Consider the following 21,819-nt stretch of genomic DNA (forward strand, 5'->3'; position numbering starts at 1 on the left):
TTGGGACTCAAACTAGGACACTTTCCTGGATCTCTAGCTCCTCCCAGCCACCCCTGCCCAATCCCGTGAGCCAATAGCTGACAGGCAAGTGCAGGGAAGAAGCAGAGGCCCTGCAGGGGGTGAGTGTGCTACTGGCTGCAGGTCCCTGGTCAAAGCGCAGGACAGGCTTCTGAGTTTACAGGCAGGAAGGGATGATTGGTGGTTGGTGGAGCCCCAGGAACCCCGCGCTCTGAGGAATTCTGAGCGCTTGGGTCATAATTGACCCCGGCAACGGCGGAGGACGTTCGGGGCAGAGAAGTGGATGGTGATGGACGCGCTTCTCAGAGCTGGTCCGATGGCTCGCTGAAGTGGCCACGATGTCGGCCTGGTTTGGAGGCCTGGGCTCAGGCTTGGGCCACTTCTTGGCTCAGGTGGGGAGCAGCTTGGCTTTCCTCACCGGCCGTAGCTCCACCCTCACCAGGGACATGCTTCTGGATGACTTAGGAGACCCAGAAGCAGCTTTACATCATTGTCGGAGAAAGGAAATGGAAACTACTGACTCCACACTAAGATGTGAGAATGAAAGACCGAAAAAGTATTGTACTGACCTGGAAGAAAAGCATGAAGCGCCAGAGCTACAAAGAAACCATCAGTCTGTAAGTTGCCAAGATCAACTGCAACAGAAAGAGGTAGAGATCAGCCATCTTAAAGCAGGACAGACTGTACTGCAAGATCAAATGTTCCAACTACGGGCAGCTGCTCAATCAGTACGCTCGGGAGCTTGTGGTGTGCCAACAACAACCGCACCGGCTCCGTTCGGTTCCCTGATCGGTAGTCATTCTTCAGCCTTTCGTGATGATGACACGGACTTTAGTGACATAATTGTATCACAACAAGAAACAAACAGATTATCAACTGAAGTTGCAAAACATGAATCTGAAGTTGGCCACTCGAGGCAGATTGCTGAGGCTCAGGGAACACACCATTCTGACTCGAGTGAAATCTGCAAAGTACTAAATACTATCAAGACTCTTCAACCAAACCACAGTCCAGACATAGATGATCATCAGCATGAAATTTCAGTTTGGGAGCAGAGTTCTACTGTGGCAGAAAAGGGAAGAACCCTTCCTCAGCATTCAGCAGTGGAAGAAGTGTTCAGGCTTCAACGAGCCCTGGCTGATGCGGAGAAGGAAATCGTGAGACTAAATGGTTTAAACCAGGATAACCGCCTTGCTGAAGACAATCTGAAACTTAAAATGCACGTTGAAGCTTTAGAAAAAGAGAAGTCATCATTGAGTCAAGAAAAAGAGGAACTTCAGATGTCACTGTCAAAATTGAGCTGCGACTATCAAGTCATGAAAAGCAGAGCTTCAACAGACGTGAATTTGAATGTACAATTACTAGACTTAAAACTTCACTTGAAGGCAAAGGAGGAAGAACTGAATCAGACTATCAATGAGAAGAAAATGCTGATAGCTGAGTTAGAAGAACTGGATCAGCAGAATCAGGAAGCTACAAAGCACATGATTTTGATACAAGATGAGCTATCCAAACAACAAAATGAAGGAGACCTTGTCATCAAGAAGTTGGAACAAGATCTAGATGACGAAAAAAAGAGAGTTCGTCAACTTGAGGATGAGCAAATGAACATATCCCAAGAGTTGCATGTGCAGAAGGAGAAGTTAACGGAGAATGCGCAGAGCCTCAGTGATTTGCATTTAACTAAGCAGAAGCTTGAAGGTAAAGTAGAAGATTTAGTAGATCAGCTAAATCAGTCACAAAAAAATAGTTTAAACCTCCAGCAGGAAAACCTGGGGCTTAAGGATCACATCAGACAACTTGAAGAGGAGCTGTCTGGATTTAAGAGTAAGTATCCAACTTCTCTGAACGAAGACTCGAACAGTCACTGGAAGGATGACATGCTTAAAGAACGAGAAGCTGAAGTGAGCAACCTAAGGCAAAATCTTTCTCAAGAGGAACAGCTCAATGAAAACTTAAGGAAAGTTGCTGTTGAACTCAAGACGGAAAATGAAATGTTGATTTTAGCACGTGACGATGTAAGGCGTAAGTTGGAAGAATCTATTGCTGCTTACAATCAAATCTCTCAAGAAAGAGACACTATCACGGAGACTCTCCAAAGAGACAAAGAAGAGACTGAAGCCAAACTGCACCAGGCAGAAAAAAGACTGTTGGAAGAAGCAAATAATCACAGGCAGACTATTGAGGAACTCTCCAATGCACACAATTTGAAGACCTCTTACTTAAAGCTGAAACACGAATGTGCACTTCAACTCAATCAAGAGAAGGACTTTGAAATAGCAGGACTCAAAAAGAATATTGAGCAAATGACTGCTGATGAAAAAGAAACTGAGGAAATTTTGGCATCTTACATAGAAGAAGAGGAGCGATTGACACAAGTCATAAATGAGAAAGAAGTTTTTATTGAAAAACTCGAAGAAAAAAGTTCACAACTACAAAAGGATTTAGATAAGTGTTCTCAGGCCTTAAGAGAAAATGAAACTTTAAGGCAATCCGTTGAAAGAAAGGACAGAAGTCTTACCTATGTGAAAGCAGAAAACAACTATCTGCGAGTAGAACTGGAAATACTTCGGGAACAGCACAATCAAGCTGTACCAGTGGCTGAGCCTGAAGCTCTTGATGCTATCACAGAACTAGAATTGGAGGTATCTCAACTGAATATAGTCAAAAATCATCTGGAAGATGAAATTCAAGACCATCTGAATATAATTGAAAATCAAAACCAGCGTAAAATGCAACTACTTCAGTCTTTACGGGAGCAGGAGGAGGAAATGGATGAATTTAAGTACCAATATGAGCAGATGAATGCTGCGCATAGCCAGTTAATTTTAGAAAGAGAGGAGGAAATTAAGAACTTGCAGAAAACTATTGAAGAACTAAAAGCCCAGTTGCCTGGAGAGAGAGGAGATGCTCAAACATTGAATTCTGATATTTTTCAAGAGACCAAAGTAAAAATCCTAAGAGAAAACGAGGTTCAACACTTACGGGACCATGTGTTTGTAGACAAAAAGAGAAAGCAAAACAGCTGGTATATGTAAGTGGGTAGCTACTGGGTATTTTATTTTATTTCTTTAGTTGTTGTTGTTGTTGTGATTTTTTGCTATAGTACTTTTAAAAAAATTTGTTTTGTTTTTTGTAGCACTTTTTGTTTATAGAATTTTGTTCCAATGTAGCAGATAATCATCACCAGTTATCAATTCTGATGTACTTTAGCGAGCAACTGTACAGAGCAGCCTTCTTGAACCACTAGTTCCAACCTCACTTAATGGCATTAAGATAAAAACGATACATGTAATTACAGGAAACAAGAAAAACCCAACCCATAAGAAGGATGTCTCCGATTTAGAGTACATGAAAACCAAATATAGTGTTGCAAAACGTTGAGAATATTTAGTTTATCCAAGATAACATTGTACAACTACCAAGAGAAAATTCCAATGGGGAGGACCTAAACAGGAAGCTTAGTGGATAAATTCTAAGATGCCTTGAATCCAAATTCTATGACCCCTATCCATTTTGCCGATTTCCATTTCTCTACGAAAGTCACTTCACATTAATTCAGTTTTCCAGATGATAAATATGTCCAGAAGGAAGAGTATTTCTATGAGTCAACCCCAAAGTGGGATCACGTGATCCATTGCCAATGGAAAAGTTAGTTAGTAGGAATGTATCATTAAATATCTGGACTGCTTATCTACATACTATTGGGGGCTCTACAATAATTCTTATAAACACATTTTATAAAACATTGGATCAAAACAAGTTGGGGAGAGAAATAAGCTAACAACAGTTTTTGAAAGATGAAAAGCTTTAAAATAGGAGTAGTTACAACCTTTTGATAAATTAAGGTAAAAGATGAATCAAAAGTTTCTAGCTTAAGTAGGTGAAATCAGAGAAGAGAAAAAGCAGATTGCATAGCACATACTTCTCCGACACCTGTAGTTTCTAAAACCATTCAGAACCTTTTTATTAAAATTAATTTAAACAAAATTTAATATATTTTAAAATATAAATTATACTATCATTTAATATAAATTAATCTAATTTAAATTAATCTTAGTAGTATTATTTAAATTTCTTAATACTATGGTTTGATCTAAATTTATTTTATTAATTGATATTGTTTATATTAAATTCTAAATATTAAATTTATTTATAATTTAATATAAATTCCATTTATATTAAATTATAGTATGATTTATATTTAAAAATTCATTAAATTTTATTTAAATTAATACAATTTAACAAAGCAAATTTAACATAATATAGATTGAATGATTTAATATTGACTATATAACTTAATATAAATGTCAATAAAGTTAATTTTAATAAAAATGCTCTTAGTTGTTTTGGAAATTACAGGTGGCAGTGAAGTATTAGCAATATTATCTTCTTTTTTCTCCTCTTTGATTTTACCTAACTTAAGCTAGAACCTTTTGGTTTATCTTTTGTTTTACTTTACAAAAATTAAAAAAAAAAAAAAAAAAAAAAGGAAGAAAAACACCTAGTAGCTACACACATATCAGCTTTTCCTTTCTTATTTCTAAATTTCACCTTAACATTTACATTATTTTACCAAAATCAAGACGCCACCAGTTGTTAGGCATGAACAAAATCACTGAAACAACAACTGGAGGACGCATCCCAAAGTCACATTGGCTAAGTATTCAAAACATATAAATGTCTGAGAACTGATGAGCTCTGATAGTAAAGTTTCCAACCTATGAAAAGTTTCCAAATGCTATGGAAAATGATGACATTTCTCTTTTTGTGTTTTTAAGCTGAGAACCTAAGGTATGTTATCAGAAATTGTATGGAACTCAAGTCTTTAAATTTCTTATTTTTCCTGTACTGTAGACAAAGAGACTCACAATTCCTTGAGCTCTACTAGCATTTTAGTGACAGGAAAAAATTCAATGATGCATAGTTCTTTATCTGCATTCAATGTCTATCAATCTTACATACTTTGGGAAGGGTCACAAGCCACAGCCCTTATGCCTCCTGCTCTATTTCAAAGCTTCCAGCGTCAGTTGCAACGATTCTAGGAAACACTGGGAATACTCTATGGTACAAAATGCACAATTACTTTTATTTGAAAGCATCTCTAAGACATGAGTCATTAGGTGACTTTCTTGTTCTAAGTAAATTTACTGAATTATTATTAAGTGATAACATAGTAAGCCAAGATGAAAAATGAAAGCATATGCTTCAAATCAGAGCAAGGAAGAAATAAGAAGGTATGATGTGTGGTAAAAATACACGAACATGCAAATATTATCCAGCCTTCTTACGTCAAATTTCCTCTTTTTGATTTATTCATTTTTTGGAGGTTACATTCTTGCATGATATGCATGGAACAACTTTTGGGGGGATACAATCAGAAATGCAGCACTAAAATCTGCCTTCCTGTAACATCACACGGCTTACTCCTGAGAAGAATATCAAACTATATATTTGGCTTCGACTTGCCAAATTACTTGGAATCTTATTCCAGTAGACTTCACATGGTTGGGAAAAGCAGAGTTCAGATTTGTCATGAGAGATTTTTATATATTCTGCTCACTCCATCGTGTCTAGGTGAGCCTTTGGGTTTCAATGCCTGAAAACACACTTCTTATATTTCAGAATTAAAGAGCTCTTGGAAACGGCGACCTCACTGCATTCTTGAGAAAAATATGTTATACAGGTACTCAGAAAAATCACAAAGATTAATATAGATTCAAGATTTTTTTTTTTTTTTAAGACAAGGGGTTTAATGGAGAAAACAGCAAGATAGCCTTAGAAATTTCATACTCCCTGCATTCTTAGGAAAAGCGTCTATATTGTAAAGAATAACACCAAACAGAAAAGTTCCTAAGAAAATATTGTGCTTTCAGTTTCCTTGTCTCATAAATTTTATTAAAGTTTCATTAAAGACCCTGTATTTGCTAGCCTTTTTATTAAATACTTTTTTGAGATATTCTATTAATGTCTATGACTGGATTTTATTTGGTCTCACATTAATGTCGCTCCCTGTGACAAAGGGTACACGGGAGGCAGGCAGGATCAGCCTGTCCTCTCCGAGGCACCAGCTGTCCGAACCAGGCTCTGACAGAGGTAGTGAAGGGCACTAGCGTCTCCTGGACTGAGCGAGAGGGTAAGTATCTGAGTAATATTAATTGTGTATAAATGCCACAATTTAGCTAATGTGAATTTTGCTGCTATAAACATTGATGTGGCTGTGTCCCTGTAGTATGCAGTTTTTACGTCCTTTGGGTATAGACCATAAAGAGGGATAGCTAGGTCAAATGGTGGTTCTACTCCCAAATTTCCAAGGAATCTCCAAACTGCTTTCCATATTGGCTGCACCAATCTACAGTCCCACAGACAGTGTAGGGGTGTACATGTTTCCTGAAATCCTCACCAACACTTATTGTTGTTGTCTTCATAATAGCTGCCATTTTCAAAAATCCCTGACATTCTAACTGGAGGGAGGAGCAATTAAACCCCTATCTCTCACCATGCACAAAACTCCACTCAAATGATTCAAGGACCTAGGAATAAAACCAGAGACCTTGCATGTAACAGAAGAAAAAGTAGGCCCTACTTTTTCCAATCATATGGGATTAGTCCCAAAATTCCTTAATAAGACTCCTATAGCACAAGAATTAAAATCCAGTATCAATAAATGAGATAGATGCAAACTAAAAAAGTTTCTTCTCCACAAAACAAACAATCTGGGAGGTGAATAGAGATCCTACATCTTGGGAGAATAGTTTTGCCCCATCACACATCAGATAGAGCACTAATCTCTAGGGTATAGAAAGAACTCACAAATCTAAATAGACACACACACACACACACACACACACACACAAACACACAAATAAATAAATAAATAAATAAATAAATAAATAAATAGATAGATAGATAGATAGATAAATATAATGACCCATTCAATAAATGGGCCACGGACCTGAACAGACACTTCTCCCAAGATGATATAAAATTAATCAACAAATAGATGCAAATATGCTCATCATCACTAGCACTTAGAGAAGTGAAAATCAAAACTACACTAAGATTTGAAGTTCAATCTTAAAGGCTGAAAATGAGCATGTTTCACCTCTCTTTCTCCTTCTACCACCAAATCCTCATAGAAATTAGAAGAGGACATTTGAAATGCTGAGTGATCCAAAATAAGAATGAGAATTTCAAGGACTGAACACAAAAATAGATTATGAAAGAGTAGATCAAGTTGAAAAGACAAAAGCAAATATAGAACGTGCAAGAAAACACTTCACTTGCAGAAGCTGAGAGGTAACAGGCTGCTTCATGCTTTCAGTATTACATACCAGGGATCACAGAGCACAGGACAACAATAAGATAGTTATCTGGGGTACCACACCATGGGGTATAAAGAGCAAAAACATGGGAAACCCTGCAGAATGAAAGGCATGAACTGAACATCCCTCTCTCAGAACCCAAACAAGGAACCACCAACAAGCAGGGAGGGGATAAAGAAGAGCTGTGTAATGCACTTAAGCAGCCTGACTGAGTAGCTATACCGAGAAGTTGTACCATGCACACAAAACTACATATCATGTTCAAACACACAGGCTACAGCCACCAAAATTTACCACGCCCTAGACCACAATGAAAACGCCAGCCAATTCCGTAAAGGTGTTATCACACACGCTGCAATTCCTTGTGCATCTAAAATTAGAAGAATTTTGACTCCTCAAAAAAAAAAAAATAAAATAAAATTCCATATACAATGAAATTAGGGCCATAGAAACAATTCCAAATTATTGTTAGATTAAAGCAAAAATCAAGATGGGATTAAATTAAAAGACTATAACAGTCATCTGGTGAGTATGGCAGAAGCAACAGGGATTTAGATATATGTATTTGAAAAGAGATTGAAATCAAACGGCATATGCTTTTAACATAAAAACATAAGAAAATACCTGGATACTGGATGAAATAATGTCAATGTTAAGGCAAAATTTAGAAAAAACAAAGGAAAAGCTGATGTGTGTAGCTACTGGGTGTTTTGTCTTCCCATTTTCATCTTGGTAAATTAAGATAAAAGATAAACAAAAGTTTCTAGCTTAAGTTAGGCAAAATGAGACAGCAGACAAAAGTAGAATATATAGCTAATATTTCTCTGATACCTGTAGTTTCTAAAACCACTAAGAGGATTTTTATTAAAATTAATTTTATTAATATTTTTATTATATAGTTAATATTCAATGACTTAATCTATATTAAATGTTATTTAAATTGACTTTGTTAAATTGTATTAATTTAAATGAAATTTAATGAATTTTTAGTATACTGATTTTAAGTCCTCTAGTTATAAACCAATGAGTGGGATAGCTGGGTCAAAGGGTGCTTCCGATCCCAGTTTTCCGAGGAATTTTCATACTGCTTTTCAGACTGGCTGCATCAATTTGCAGTGCCACCAGCAATGTATACGTGTACCTTTCCCCCCCACATCCTCGCCAACACTTATTGTTGCTGATATTCTTGATGATTGCCATTCTGACTGAAGTGAGATGAAATCTTAGAGTAGTTTTGATTTGCATTTCTCTCATTACTAGTGAAGTTGAACATTTTTTTCATGTATTTATTGATTGATTGTATTGCTTCTTCTGTGAAGTGTCTGTTCAATACCTTGCCCTTTACATTAAAAAATATATATATTGTGTATTGCTGGCAAAAATAGAGTATCATTGAATAGTTCCAAAGTTTAGAGACTTCTAAAAAAGTGGCTTTTATAGACTTTCATGAGTTGAAAACTAGTTGTATTTCTAATAGGGTAGAGCTCAGTAATCACTATGTTGCCATCAAGAAAGCCCTGCAGATGTTTGCCTAGTGGAATGAAAAAAAAAAAAAAAAAAAAAAAACCAGAATTGAGAACATCATCCAGGCAAATCAGTAGGCAACTGATTCTAGTTCGAGGTAGACAATTAATCTGTTGAAGAATCTACTTTCACAGTTTGTATATAACATTTATGGACTATTTTACATTCTATTTTAAAAATATTGATTATTTAGCCTTTAGTGGACACAACATCTTTATTTTATTTATTTTTTTAGGTAGTGCTGAGGATCAAACCCCATGCCTCACGCATGCTAGGTGAAGGAGCTACTACTTGAGCCACATCCCCAACACTCTCTTAAATTCTTATTTTCACCTTGCTTCTTTATGATAATGAGAATTCAAATTTATGGGTAATATATCATTCACTGAACAACTTGTCAGTCCAAATCAATCCTTCTACTACTGTATTGTCACTGGAGTGTTACGTTAATCTTCCTACAAACGTGTGCGGAACATTTCATTGATTATGCCAATTCTTAAAAATACAAATGTGCCGAGCCCTAATATCCAGAGTATACAAACAACTCAAAAATTAAACATTAAGAAAGCAAACAACCCAATCAACAAATGGGCCAAGGACCTGAACAGACACTTCTCAGAGAAGGATATACAGTTAATCAAAAAATACACGGAAAAAATGCTCACCATCTCTAGCAATCAGAGAAATGCAAATTAAAACCACTCTAAGACACCAAATCAGTCCAGTAAGAATGGCAGCCATTAGGAAGTCAAACAACAACAAGTGCTGGCAAGGATGTGGGGGAAAAGGTACACTTGTACATTGCTGGTGCGACTGCAAATTGGTGCAGCCAATTTGGAAAGCATTATGGAGATTCCTGGGAAAGCTGGGAATGGAACCACCATTCGACCCAGCTATTCCCCTTCTCGGACTATTCCCAAAGACCTAAAAAGAGCATACTATAGGGATACAGCTACGTCAAGGCTCATAGCAGCACAATTCACAATAGCTAGAATGTGGAACCAACCTAGATGCCAGTCAACAGATGAATGGATGAAAAAAATGTGGCATTTGTACACAGTGGAATATTACTCAGCACTAAAAAATAACAAAACCACGGCATTTGCAGGGAAATGGATGGCATTAGAGGAGATTATGCTAAGTGAAGTTAGCCAATCCCTAGAAAAGAAATGCTGAATGTCTTCTTTCATATAAGAAGGGGGACTCAAAACAGAGCAGGCTGGAAGAGCATGAAAAGAAGATTACCAATTAGAAGGGACAAGAGGTGGGAGGGAATGGGAGAGAGAAGGGGAAATTTCATGGAAATGGAAGGATACCCTCATTGTTATACAAAAGTACATATAAGAGGATGTGAGGGGAAAGGGGAAAAAAGGAGAGAAATGAATTACAGTAGCTGGGGTAGAGAGAGATTATGGGAGGGGAGGGGACAGAAGGGGGGATAGGGAGGGAATAGAAAAGGCAGCAGAATATAACAGACACTAGTGTGGCAGTATGTATCAACTTGGACGTATAACCAATGTGATCCTGCAAACTGTACACGTGGTAAAAGTAAGAATTCATACCCCACTTGAATCAAATGTATGAAATATGATATGTCAAGATCGTTGTAATGTTTTGAGCAACCAATAAACATTTAAAAAAAGAAACAAGAAGAGACGAGGCCCATATTGAAGAGATTTAAAAATTCTACTGAAATCTATAAGAAAATGTTTGAATGAATTATGAGGTATTAAAAGAAGTACCAACTTAATGTCTTGCATAGAATTTATCACCCTATGTTTATAGACTCAAAAAGCTTTCATTACTTTAACCTTCAACTGTGTTTTAACAAAGCCACATTATTCAGGGCTCTCTACTTCTGGCTTATTCTTTCTTACTCAGTCTTTTGCCCCATATGAGATCCTCACCACCACAGTCGTCAATGGCTGGCCTTGCATTATAATTCAAGGATCACTCTATGGAACATCTTCTCCACTGATTGACTGTATTCAATTGCACTTCACAGCAGGAAATGTATATAACACAGCTTTATGTTGTTCACAATATCTATCACAATACCTTGTGCTTTTGGGGCACTGAATATATGTATAAGGATACCCTTATGATTATTGGATGCTTTCTGTCACATGTGCTCGCGAATGAGCCGGGGTTTTCCCTCCATATCCCCCATAGCTTCCAGGAACATTCCAAACATATTTGGAAGAAGAGAAATGCTTTCATTTGGATGGTCAGTTTCGAATACAGTAGGTAGGTTTCTCTCTCAGATAGAAATATAAAATGACAAACAGCTGTGGTCAGAGCGAACCATGCCAGAAGACTGAATCTGAGTGATCAGAAATGCCTTTCAGCAGGAGGAGCAACCACCACTGGAACCACATTCAAGCCAAATGTGATAGGTCTTACACTGAAAAAGGATCATTATTTGTGATTGAAAACAATAAACAAACACAGAACACCTAAAGAGAAGGAGGCACCCTGCTATAATTGGGATCTGGAATGTTGCCCAAAGGTCATGTGTTGAAAGCTTGGACCCCAATCTACCAGCATTCAGAACGGACTCTACAGAAAGGTGAATTGAATCCTGAGCTCTAACCTCATCTGTGGATCAATCCACTGATGGGTTCATGATTGGACAGGACTATTGGGAGTTGGTCAAAACTGTGGGGGCGGTAGGGCCTAGTTGGAGGGTAGGCCATTGGAGTTGATTCCCTGGACGGGTACATCATATTCCTCAGTCCTCTCTTCCCCTCACCATTTCCCTGATCTCCATGAGTTGAGAAGCTCTGTTTTGAAGCCAGGCTCTCTGCCATGGTAATCTGCCTCACTTCAGGCCACAGCAATGGAGCCTGAAATTGAACCAAAATAAATATTTACTCATTTAATTTTCTCAGGTATGTTGTCAAAGTGATGAAAGAGTCTTCTCACACACACACACACACACACACACACACAGGAGGAATGGTCTAAAGGGAGAAAAGGACACTTGGTATTGTTGACGCCTTCTTCAACAGTAGACACAGCTGGGGTACAGCGTGGATTCTCACTTCAGCAGATGCTAAAAGGGGCTTAAATTTTTATATTAGTCTTTTATGAGGAGAGACTGACTAACACAGGCCTGACTTCTCTCTCAGATTTGGAGATGAATAAGAAGGACCAAGAAGATTTCCTTTTCTAGCCCAGGACACAAATGCAGTCACTAGTTTCTGATAGCAATCGGAGTAATTATGTCTACTTGCTCTGCTATCTTGAAGGCAAGAGACATTATGAGGTGATTCATATAATCCTTAGGATCTACTTAACCATTAATTTTCCAAAAATTCTTCCTTTTTTTAAATTTTATTTCTGCCACCTTGAGGTTTTGTTTCCTGAACAGACATAGAGAAAGAACAGCTCAAGGAAAAGAGTCTCCTGAAAATGGGCTCTGGGAAGAGAGTAATGGGAGCAAACCCAAACCCCTTCTAAAGGGTAATAAGGAAAATGATCCTAAACAAAACAAAAAGCAAATATGAACAAAGTGGCAGCAGGCTCTGTTTGTTGGCCACTTTCTCTGCACCAGCCATCAGGTGAGAACTACACACTATGTTGTCATTTACTGTTCAACTCATGCTTGTGAGAGAGGTCTTATAAATGCGTTCTGTCAGTTTAGCTCCAAAATTGCTCTGGTCCCAATGGGTATGTCTGTTACAGCCCACGTGCTTCATCTCTTTGCTTTGTCCCCAACTCTACAAAACTGCCTCCTCATTAACTTGTTGGAATTTAAACACCTTGGAAAGCAGGGCCTTATCTTAACTCCTTCTGATCCTCAGAGGTATGGGAATTACATTTAGGATTGTTACTCCATAGTAGAAAATTTCTCAACTTTTTATTTCACTCTGGACTCTTGAAACCTGGATTATATTTGGCACTGATAAACAACAATAGGTTAAGTGGACATCAACCCATTGGCTCTAAAACAAATTTTCTTAAGTGAAATTTAAGCGGAATTTTTGAGCACTTAAATAAACTTCAATCAGAATTAACAAGGACCAAATAATGTTCAACTGAACTCGAAAATGTATAGATTAACAGCAAAAATTTACTTTTGGAAAGGGTAAAGATGGTTCTTTAGTGAAATCTAATCCATATTATAATTTGAATTCTGAGACTGATTAAGACTTTGTGATGGTTAATTTTATATGTTAACTCGCCTGGGCTACGATGCCCAGATGCTTGGCCAACTTTTATTCTGGGTGTGTCTGTGCTGGTGTTATGGGGTGACATTTACTTTTGAATCGGGGACTTTTAGTTAAATAGATTCCATTCTCTAATGTGGAGCGAGACCTCACCTCGTCAGCTGAATGCAACTGAATGGGACAAAAAGCCCACCTCTCCCAGACAAGAGGGAACTGTCCAGTGAACTACCTTTGGATTTCATCTACAACATTGATTCTTCCTGGCTCCACAGCACACTGCCTTGGGACTCAAACTAGGACACTTTCCTGGATCTCTAGCTCCTCCCAGCCACCCCTGCCCAATCCCGTGAGCCAATAGCTGACAGGCAAGTGCAGGGAAGAAGCAGAGGCCCTGCAGGGGGTGAGTGTGCTACTGGCTGCAGGTCCCTGGTCAAAGCGCAGGACAGGCTTCTGAGTTTACAGGCAGGAAGGGATGATTGGTGGTTGGTGGAGCCCCAGGAACCCCGCGCTCTGAGGAATTCTGAGCGCTTGGGTCATAATTGACCCCGGCAACGGCGGAGGACGTTCGGGGCAGAGAAGTGGATGGTGATGGACGCGCTTCTCAGAGCTGGTCCGATGGCTCGCTGAAGTGGCCACGATGTCGGCCTGGTTTGGAGGCCTGGGCTCAGGCTTGGGCCACTTCTTGGCTCAGGTGGGGAGCAGCTTGGCTTTCCTCACCGGCCGTAGCTCCACCCTCACCAGGGACATGCTTCTGGATGACTTAGGAGACCCAGAAGCAGCTTTACATCATTGTCGGAGAAAGGAAATGGAAACTACTGACTCCACACTAAGATGTGAGAATGAAAGACCGAAAAAGTATTGTACTGACCTGGAAGAAAAGCATGAAGCGCCAGAGCTACAAAGAAACCATCAGTCTGTAAGTTGCCAAGATCAACTGCAACAGAAAGAGGTAGAGATCAGCCATCTTAAAGCAGGACAGACTGTACTGCAAGATCAAATGTTCCAACTACGGGCAGCTGCTCAATCAGTACGCTCGGGAGCTTGTGGTGTGCCAACAACAACCGCACCGGCTCCGTTCGGTTCCCTGATCGGTAGTCATTCTTCAGCCTTTCGTGATGATGACACGGACTTTAGTGACATAATTGTATCACAACAAGAAACAAACAGATTATCAACTGAAGTTGCAAAACATGAATCTGAAGTTGGCCACTCGAGGCAGATTGCTGAGGCTCAGGGAACACACCATTCTGACTCGAGTGAAATCTGCAAAGTACTAAATACTATCAAGACTCTTCAACCAAACCACAGTCCAGACATAGATGATCATCAGCATGAAATTTCAGTTTGGGAGCAGAGTTCTACTGTGGCAGAAAAGGGAAGAACCCTTCCTCAGCATTCAGCAGTGGAAGAAGTGTTCAGGCTTCAACGAGCCCTGGCTGATGCGGAGAAGGAAATCGTGAGACTAAATGGTTTAAACCAGGATAACCGCCTTGCTGAAGACAATCTGAAACTTAAAATGCATGTTGAAGCTTTAGAAAAAGAGAAGTCATCATTGAGTCAAGAAAAAGAGGAACTTCAGATGTCACTGTCAAAATTGAGCTGTGACTATCAAGTCATGAAAAGCAGAGCTTCAACAGACGTGAATTTGAATGTACAATTACTAGACTTAAAACTTCACTTGAAGGCAAAGGAGGAAGAACTGAATCAGACTATCAATGAGAAGAAAATGCTGATAGCTGAGTTAGAAGAACTGGATCAGCAGAATCAGGAAGCTACAAAGCACATGATTTTGATACAAGATGAGCTATCCAAACAACAAAATGAAGGAGACCTTGTCATCAAGAAGTTGGAACAAGATCTAGATGACGAAAAAAAGAGAGTTCGTCAACTTGAGGATGAGCAAATGAACATATCCCAAGAGTTGCATGTGCAGAAGGAGAAGTTAACGGAGAATGCGCAGAGCCTCAGTGATTTGCATTTAACTAAGCAGAAGCTTGAAGGTAAAGTAGAAGATTTAGTAGATCAGCTAAATCAGTCACAAAAAAATAGTTTAAACCTCCAGCAGGAAAACCTGGGGCTTAAGGATCACATCAGACAACTTGAAGAGGAGCTGTCTGGATTTAAGAGTAAGTATCCAACTTCTCTGAACGAAGACTCGAACAGTCACTGGAAGGATGACATGCTTAAAGAACGAGAAGCTGAAGTGAGCAACCTAAGGCAAAATCTTTCTCAAGAGGAACAGCTCAATGAAAACTTAAGGAAAGTTGCTGTTGAACTCAAGACGGAAAATGAAATGTTGATTTTAGCACGTGACGATGTAAGGCGTAAGTTGGAAGAATCTATTGCTGCTTACAATCAAATCTCTCAAGAAAGAGACACTATCACGGAGACTCTCCAAAGAGACAAAGAAGAGACTGAAGCCAAACTGCACCAGGCAGAAAAAAGACTGTTGGAAGAAGCAAATAATCACAGGCAGACTATTGAGGAACTCTCCAATGCACACAATTTGAAGACCTCTTACTTAAAGCTGAAACACGAATGTGCACTTCAACTCAATCAAGAGAAGGACTTTGAAATAGCAGGACTCAAAAAGAATATTGAGCAAATGACTGCTGATGAAAAAGAAACTGAGGAAATTTTGGCATCTTACATAGAAGAAGAGGAGCGATTGACACAAGTCATAAATGAGAAAGAAGTTTTTATTGAAAAACTCGAAGAAAAAAGTTCACAACTACAAAAGGATTTAGATAAGTGTTCTCAGGCCTTAAGAGAAAATGAAACTTTAAGGCAATCCGTTGAAAGAAAGGACAGAAGTCTTACCTACGTGAAAGCAGAAAACAACTATCTGCGAGTAGAACTGGAAATACTTCGGGAACAGCACAATCAAGCTGTACCAGTGGCTGAGCCTGAAGCTCTTGATGCTATCACAGAGCTAGAATTGGAGGTATCTCAACTGAATATAGTCAAAAATCATCTGGAAGATGAAATTCAAGACCATCTGAATATAATTGAAAATCAAAACCAGCGTAAAATGCAACTACTTCAGTCTTTACGGGAGCAGGAGGAGGAAATGGATGAATTTAAGTACCAATATGAGCAGATGAATGCTGCGCATAGCCAGTTAATTTTAGAAAGAGAGGAGGAAATTAAGAACTTGCAGAAAACTATTGAAGAACTAAAAGCCCAGTTGCCTGGAGAGAGAGGAGATGCTCAAACATTGAATTCTGATATTTTTCAAGAGACCAAAGTAAAAATCCTAAGAGAAAAGGAGGTTCAACACTTACGGGACCAAGAAGTACAGTGTGCCCTGTCATCAAGTAACCTGAAAAGGGTTCGAGAGCACTTCCAAGAAGAAGAGAAAGCTCTGCATTCTGCCGAATTAGCCAAAGAAAAACAGTCAATAGCTGAATGGAAGAACAAGGCCGAAAAGCTAGAAGGAGAAGTATCATCACTGCGGGAACGTTTGGATCAAGCGAATGCTCTGTTGGATTCTGCTTCCAGACCGAGAGAAGACTTAGATCTCGAGGAAGAACAGATGGAAGAACTGAAAAAACAAAAGGAGCCCCGAAAAGAAATGCTGGACCACACACAACAGAAATCGTCGACTTTGCTCAACAGCGCAGAAGGAAAAGTGGACAAAGTCCTCATGCAAAACCTTTTTATCGCTCATCTCCAGACACCAAAAGGCAAACGTCGTGAAGCATTGCAGTTGATGGGGAGCGTCCTGGACATTCCAAAGGACGAAATGGAGCACTTGCTGAATAAAGATTATGGTGGTGTCGGTAAGTGGATGAGGAGTTGGCTTGGAGGGGCTTCAAAAAGTGTCCCCGACATACCTCTGAAACCAAATCAACAACCTGTGCTTCAGAGTTCTTTTCCAGAACTCTTTACCAGGAAATGTTAAAGATGGAGCCAAATTAAGAGCTGGCAGAAGCACCAATGGGAATCCACTCTTGGTTCCACGTTCTGCAGCTGTGCCTCTTAGTAACCTAGCTGGAGTTGGACTTGGTGGACCTGGGCATCCTCTTTTTAAACCCACCTTTACACCATTGCCAGTGTCCCCGGACAATAGGGCCAGAGCTGTACTCCAGGATCTTCTAAATATTTAGCATTATTCTAAAGAAGCCATAACCCTTTTTTTATGTTTTACAGCATGGCCTTTTGAAAAAGTACTCATGTGTTTGTAGACAAAAAGAGAAAGCAAAACAGCTGGTATATGTAAGTGGATAGCTACTGGGTATTCTTTTTATTTCTTTAGTTGTTGTTGTTGTTGTGATTTTTTGCTATAGTACTTTTAAAAAAATTTGTTTTGTTTTTTGTAGCACTTTTTGTTTATAGAATTTTGTTCCAATGTAGCAGATAATCATCACCAGTTATCAATTCTGATGTACTTTAGCGAGCAACTGTACAGAGCAGCCTTCTTGAACCACTAGTTCCAACCTCACTTAATGGCATTAAGATAAAAACGATACATGTAATTACAGGAAACAAGAAAAACCCAACCCATAAGAAGGATGTCTCCGATTTAGAGTACATGAAAACCAAATACAGTGTTGCAAAACGTTGAGAATATTTAGTTTATCCAAGATAACATTGTACAACTACCAAGCGAAAATTCCAATGGGGAGGACCTAAACAGGAAGCTTAGTGAATAAATTCTAAGATGCCTTGAATCCAAATTCTATGACCCCTATCCATTTTGCTGATTTCCATTTCTCTACGAAAGTCACTTCACATTAATTCAGTTTTCCAGATGATAAATATGTCTAGAAGGAAGAGTATTTCTATGAGTCAACCCCAAAGTGGGATCACGTGATCCATTGCCAATGAAAAAGTTAATTAGTAAGAATGTATCATTAAATATCTGGACTGCTTATCTACATACTATTGGGGGCTCTACAATAATTCTTATAAACACATTTTATAAAACATTGGATCAAAACAAGTTGGGGAGAGAAATAAGCTAACAACAGTTTTTGAAAGATGAAAAGCTTTTAAATAGGAGTAGTTACAACCTATTGATAAATTAAGGTAAAAGATGAATCAAAAGTTTCTAGCTTAAGTAGGTGAAATCAGAGAAGAGAAAAAGCAGATTGCATAGCACATACTTCTCCGACACCTGTAGTTTCTAAAACCATTCAGAACCTTTTTATTAAAATTAATTTAAACAAAATTTAATATATTTTAAAATATAAATTATACTATCATTTAATATAAATTAATCTAATTTAAATTAATCTTATTAGTAGTATTATTTAAATTTCTTTTATTAATACTATGGTTTGATCTAAATTTATTTTATTAATTGATATTGTTTATATTAAATTATAAATAAATATTAAATTTATTTATAATTTAATATAAATTCCATTTATATTAAATTATAGTATGATTTATATTTAAAAATTCATTAAATTTTATTTAAATTAATACAATTTAACAAAGTAAATATAACATAATATAGATTGAATTATTTAATATTGACTATATAACTTAATATAAATGTCAATAAAGTTAATTTTAATAAAAATGCTCTTAGTTGTTTTGGAAATTACAGGTGGCAGTGAAGTATTAGCAATATTATCTTCTTTTTTCTCCTCTTTGATTTTACCTAACTTAAGCTAGAACCTTTTGGTTTATCTTTTGTTTTACTTTACAAAAATAAAAAAAAAAGGAAGAAAAACACCTAGTAGCTACACACATATCAGCTTTTCCTTTCTTATTTCTAAATTTCACCTTAACATTTACATTATTTTACCAAAATTAAGATGCCACCAGTTGTTAGGCATGAACAAAATCACTGAAACAACAACTGGAGGACGCATCCCAAAGTCACATTGGCTAAGTATTCAAAACATATAAAAATCTGAGAACTGATGAGCTCTGATAGTAAAGTTTCCAACCTATGAAAAGTTTCCAAATGCTATGGAAAATGATGACATTTCTCTTTTTGTGTTTTTAAGCTGAGAACCTAAGGTATGTTATCAGAAATTGTATGGAACTCAAGTCTTTCAATTTCTTATTTTTCCTGTACTGTAGACAAAGAGACTCACAATTCCTTGAGCTCTACTAGCATTTTAGTGACAGGAAAAAATTCAATGATGCATAGTTCTTTATCTGCATTCAATGTCTATCAATCTTACATACTTTGGGAAGGGTCACAAGCCACAGCCCTTATGCCTCCTGCTCTATTTCAAAGCTTCCAGCATCAGTTGCAACAATTCTAGGAAACACTGGGAATACTCTATGGTACAAAATGCACAATTACTTTTATTTGAAAGCATCTCTAAGACATGAGTCATTAGGTGACTTTCTTGTTCTAAGTAAATTTACTGAATTATTATTAAGTGATAACATAGTAAGCCAAAATGAAAAATGAGAGCATATGCTTCAAATCAGAGCAAGGAAGAAATAAGAAGGTATGATGTGTGGTAAAAATACACGAACATGCAAATATTATCCAGCCTTCTTACGTCAAATTTCCTCTTCTTTATTTATTCATTTTTTTGAGGTTACTTTCTTGCATGATATGCATGGAACAACTTTTGGGGGGATACAATCAGAAATGCAGCACTAAAATCTGCCTTCCTGTAACATCACACGGCTTACTCCTGAGAAGAATATCAAACAATATATTTGGCTTCGACTTGCCAAATTACTTGGAATCTTATTCCATAGACTTCACATGGTTGGGAAAAGCAGAGTTCAGATTTGTCATGAGAGATTTTTATATATTCTGCTCACTCCATCGTGTCTAGGTGAGCCTTTGGGTTTCAATGCCTGGAAACACACTTCTTATATTTCAGAATTGAAGAGCTCTTGGAAACGGCGACCTCACTGCATTCTTGAGAAAAATATGTTATACAGGTACTCAGAAAATCACAAAGATTAATATAGATTCAAGATTTTTTTTTTAAGACAAGGGGTTTAATGGAGAAAACAGCAAGATAGCCTTAGAAATTTTATACTCCCTGCATTCTTAGGAAAAGCATCTATATTGTAAAGAATAACACCAAACAGAAAAGTTCCTAAGAAAATATTGTGCTTTCAGTTTCCTTGTCTCATAAATTTTATTAAAGTTTCATTAAAGACCCTGTATTTGCTAGCCTTTTTATTAAATACTTTTTTGAGATATTCTATTAATGTCTATGACTGGATTTTATTTGGTCTCACATTAATGTCGCTCCCTGTGACAAAGGGTACACGGGAGGCAGGCAGGATCAGCCTGTCCTCTCCGAGGCACCAGCTGTCCGAACCAGGCTCTGACAGAGGTAGTGAAGGGCACTAGCGTCTCCTGGACTGAGCGAGAGGGTAAGTATCTGAGTAATATTAATTGTGTATAAATGCCACAATTTAGCTAATGTGAATTTTGCTGCTATAAACATTGATGTGGCTGTGTTCCTGTAGTATGCAGTTTTTACGTCCTTTGGGTATAGACCATAAAGAGGGATAGCTAGGTCAAATGGTGGTTCTACTCCCAAATTTCCAAGGAATCTCCAAACTGCTTTCCATATTGGCTGCACCAATCTACAGTCCCACCGACAGTGTAGGAGTGTACATGTTTCCTGAAATCCTCACCAAAACTTATTGTTGTTGTCTTCATAATAGCTGCCATTTTCAAAAATCGCTGACATTCTAACTGGAGGGAGGAGCAATTAAACCCCTATCTCTCACCATGCACAAAACTCCACTCAAATGATTCAAGGACCTAGGAATAAAACCAGAGACCTTGCATGTAACAGAAGAAAAAGTAGGCCCTAATTCCAATCATATGGGATTAGTCCCAAAATTCCTTAATAAGACTCCAATAGCACAAGAATTAAAATCCAGTATCAATAAATGAGATAGATGCAAACTAAAAAAGTTTCTTCTCCACAAAACAAACAATCTGGGAGGTGAATAGAGATCCTACATCTTGGGAGAAAACTTTTGCCCCATCACACATCAGATAGAGCACTAATCTCTAGGGTATAGAAAGAACTCACAAATCTAAATACACACACACACACACACACACAAACACACAAAAAAATAAATAAATAAATAAATAGATAGATAGATAAATAAATAAATATAATGACCCATTCAATAAATGGGCCACAGACCTGAACAGACACTTCTCCCAAGATGATATAAAATTAATCAACAAATAGATGCAAATATGCTCATCATCACTAGCACTTAGAGAAGTGAAAATCAAAACTACACTAAGATTTGAAGTTCAATCTTAAAGGCTGAAAATGAGCATGTTTCACCTCTCTTTCTCCTTCTACCACCAAATCCTCATAGAAATTAGAAGAGGACATTTGAAATGCTCAGTGATCCAAAATAAGAATGAGAATTTCAAGGACTGAACACAAAAATAGATTATGAAAGAGTAGATCAAGTTGAAAAGACAAAAGCAAATATAGAACGTGCAAGAAAACACTTCACTTGCAGAAGCTGAGAGGTAACAGGCTGCTTCATGCTTTCAGTATTACATACCAGGGATCACAGAGCACAGGACAACAATAAGATAGTTATCTGGGGTACCACAGCGTGGGGTATATAGAGCAAAAACATGGGAAACCCTGCAGAATAAAAGGCATAAACTGAACATCCCTCTCTCAGAACCCAAACAAGGAACCACCAACAAGCAGGGAGGGGATAGAGAAGAGCTGTGTAATGCACTTAAGAAGCCTGACTGAGTAGCTATACCAAGAAGTTGTACCATGCACACAAAACTACATATCATGTTCAAACACACAGGCTACAGCCACCAAAATTTACCATGCCCTAGA

At 37.9% G+C, this 21,819-nt stretch overlaps 1 protein-coding gene across 1 annotated transcript; it reads left to right on the forward strand.

Annotated features, from left to right (window-relative positions):
* The first annotated feature begins 356 nt into the window (after positions 1 to 356).
* LOC144365762 (thyroid receptor-interacting protein 11-like) lies at positions 357 to 17,158 on the forward strand. The gene is given in 6 exon segments (XM_078018510.1): positions 357 to 3,052; positions 6,042 to 6,154; positions 13,645 to 14,183; positions 15,105 to 15,363; positions 16,279 to 16,927; positions 16,929 to 17,158. Coding segments are annotated over 6 exon segments (4,476 nt in total). The 3' UTR covers positions 17,149 to 17,158.
* Positions 17,159 to 21,819: the final 4,661 nt, after the last annotated feature.

This window comes from Ictidomys tridecemlineatus, chromosome 8 (genome assembly GCF_052094955.1).
Source record: "Ictidomys tridecemlineatus isolate mIctTri1 chromosome 8, mIctTri1.hap1, whole genome shotgun sequence".
Taxonomy (NCBI): Eukaryota; Metazoa; Chordata; class Mammalia; order Rodentia; family Sciuridae; genus Ictidomys; species Ictidomys tridecemlineatus.